This window comes from Opisthorchis viverrini (assembly GCF_000715545.1).
Source record: "Opisthorchis viverrini unplaced genomic scaffold opera_v5_785, whole genome shotgun sequence".
In the NCBI taxonomy this organism is placed as follows: domain Eukaryota; kingdom Metazoa; phylum Platyhelminthes; class Trematoda; order Opisthorchiida; family Opisthorchiidae; genus Opisthorchis; species Opisthorchis viverrini.
Genome location: NW_008752443.1, coordinates 12,184 through 14,060, shown reverse-complemented (window position 1 = coordinate 14,060; position 1,877 = coordinate 12,184). Strand labels below are relative to the sequence as shown.

Here is a 1,877-nt window from a genome sequence, read left to right as displayed (position 1 = left end):
TTCTGACGCTCTCTGTCGGTTGAGCAACCCTACGTACCGTGATGATGAAACTCCCGAACTAGTATTCGGGCAACTCCAGGGTTTCTCTGTGGATACTCCCGACCGTGTTGCTTTTTTCTGGATAGACCAATTTGTCTGCAACCAACCACATACGTTCGCCTTTTTGTTTATCGTTCGCTCACGTGGCCGTGTCCCAACCGCACCGTGATCGCTGGTTATTTTGAGGATTTGAGTTGTTCACTCAGCAAATGTCACATGCAAACGTGATTTCTTCTGCTTATCATTTCAGTTCGTTCGCCTGTTCTCTGCTTCACATACTGTCGATTTCCTTGTATGCTTCAGCGCTTTATTGGTTTGTTTCCAATAGAGCCTTTGTTGCTGTATCCTCAACAATGTCCAAAGAATTTTCCAAAACAGACCCATTTCGTATTAAGGCAGAAATCAAAGGCAAGAAACAGAAACGAGCGCAGGGCTCTTCCCACTACCGACCCAAGGCACCAACTGAGTTGACACCGTTACCTCATTTCAAAGGTCCGGAATCCTTTCTTACTGTGTAAATTTCTAGATGTTCCTCCATCCGAACACCAGGAACTGTTCATCAAGAAGTTACAACAGTGCTGCGTTGTTTTCAACTTTGTCGATTCATCCTCAGACATGGCGAGCAAGGAGCTCAAGCGTCGGTTTCTGACAGAGCTGGTTGAATATGTATCGGCTTCTCGTAACGCCTTGCATGAATCGACCTATCAGCCCATCATTTCAATGGTACGTTTGTCCTTTCGGACCGTTATTTTCTTATTTTCCACCATCTTGCGATCAGGTGGCGTGCAACATTTTTCGGCCCCTTCCCCCCACGGACACATCCGACTTCGATCCGGAAGAGGATGACCCTGTGCTTGAAGTTTCCTGGCCTCATCTCATGGTAATTTCACGACGGTTTCATCAATATAACCAATTCTACCCCCCGACTAGCATGTGTATGAATTCTTCTTACGCGTGTTGGAATCTCCGGAATTCCAACCAAGCATTGCCAAAAAGTACATCGACCAAAAGTTTGTGCTTCAGGTAGGACGCGCTTTACGTTTAGACTCATTTACATCACTTCCTAGCTACTTGAACTTTTCGACAGTGAGGATCCACGTGAACGCGAATTACTTAAGACAGTTGTCCATCGCATATATGGCAAATTTCTTGGATTACGATCGTTCATCCGAAAGCAGATAAACAATATATTTTTGAGGTACGTGGGGATAGTGTGCGTTTTTCATCACTCTATCAGGTTCATCTACGAAACGGAACAGTTCAATGGCGTGGGCGAGTTGTTGGAAATTCTTGGTAGTATAATTAACGGATTTGCACTTCCCTTGAAATCGGAACACACACGGTTCCTTGCCAAGGTTCTCATCCCGCTGCACAAAGCCAAATCTCTGGTAATGTTTCATCCGCAGGTACGTTAAATGGTTGTTGGCCTGTGCTTTTATTTATTCGAGAGGTGAGATCCGAGCTCATTTTGCTGAAGGGCCACTGCTGAATTTTCCATCTGACGTTCTTCCATTTCTGGTGCTTCCTTTGGTTTGAATGGTAGCTGTGCTTCAGAAGGTGCTACTAATAGAAGATATGTTTGTAATAAAACCACTCTACTAGCTCCTGTTTGGTGTTACACTTCTATTCGGATTCACGGTGCTTTTAATTTATTATGATGATAGGTGAAAGACCCTGAAAGATCATTTTGAATCCTGGTTCCATCACCATGCTACCGTTCTGAGAAGTCTTAGCGCAATATGCGATCTTAGCATTCACGCTCAAATCATCCAAGTTGGTTATCAGATCTATCTTTGCTTACATACGATGACATTGATGAGAGAGCATTTGGGTTTTGC

General features: G+C 44.2%; 1 protein-coding gene across 1 annotated transcript; it reads left to right on the top strand.

Annotated features, from left to right (window-relative positions):
• Window positions 1–286: 286 nt before the first annotated feature.
• Window positions 287–1,445, top strand: T265_15716 (hypothetical protein; the record flags this gene model as incomplete). The annotated part of the gene is made up of 5 exons (XM_009179005.1): window positions 287–762; window positions 818–919; window positions 970–1,062; window positions 1,107–1,237; window positions 1,277–1,445. Coding segments are annotated over 5 exons (603 nt in total), but the record flags the coding sequence as incomplete, so codon positions are not given.
• Window positions 1,446–1,877: the final 432 nt, after the last annotated feature.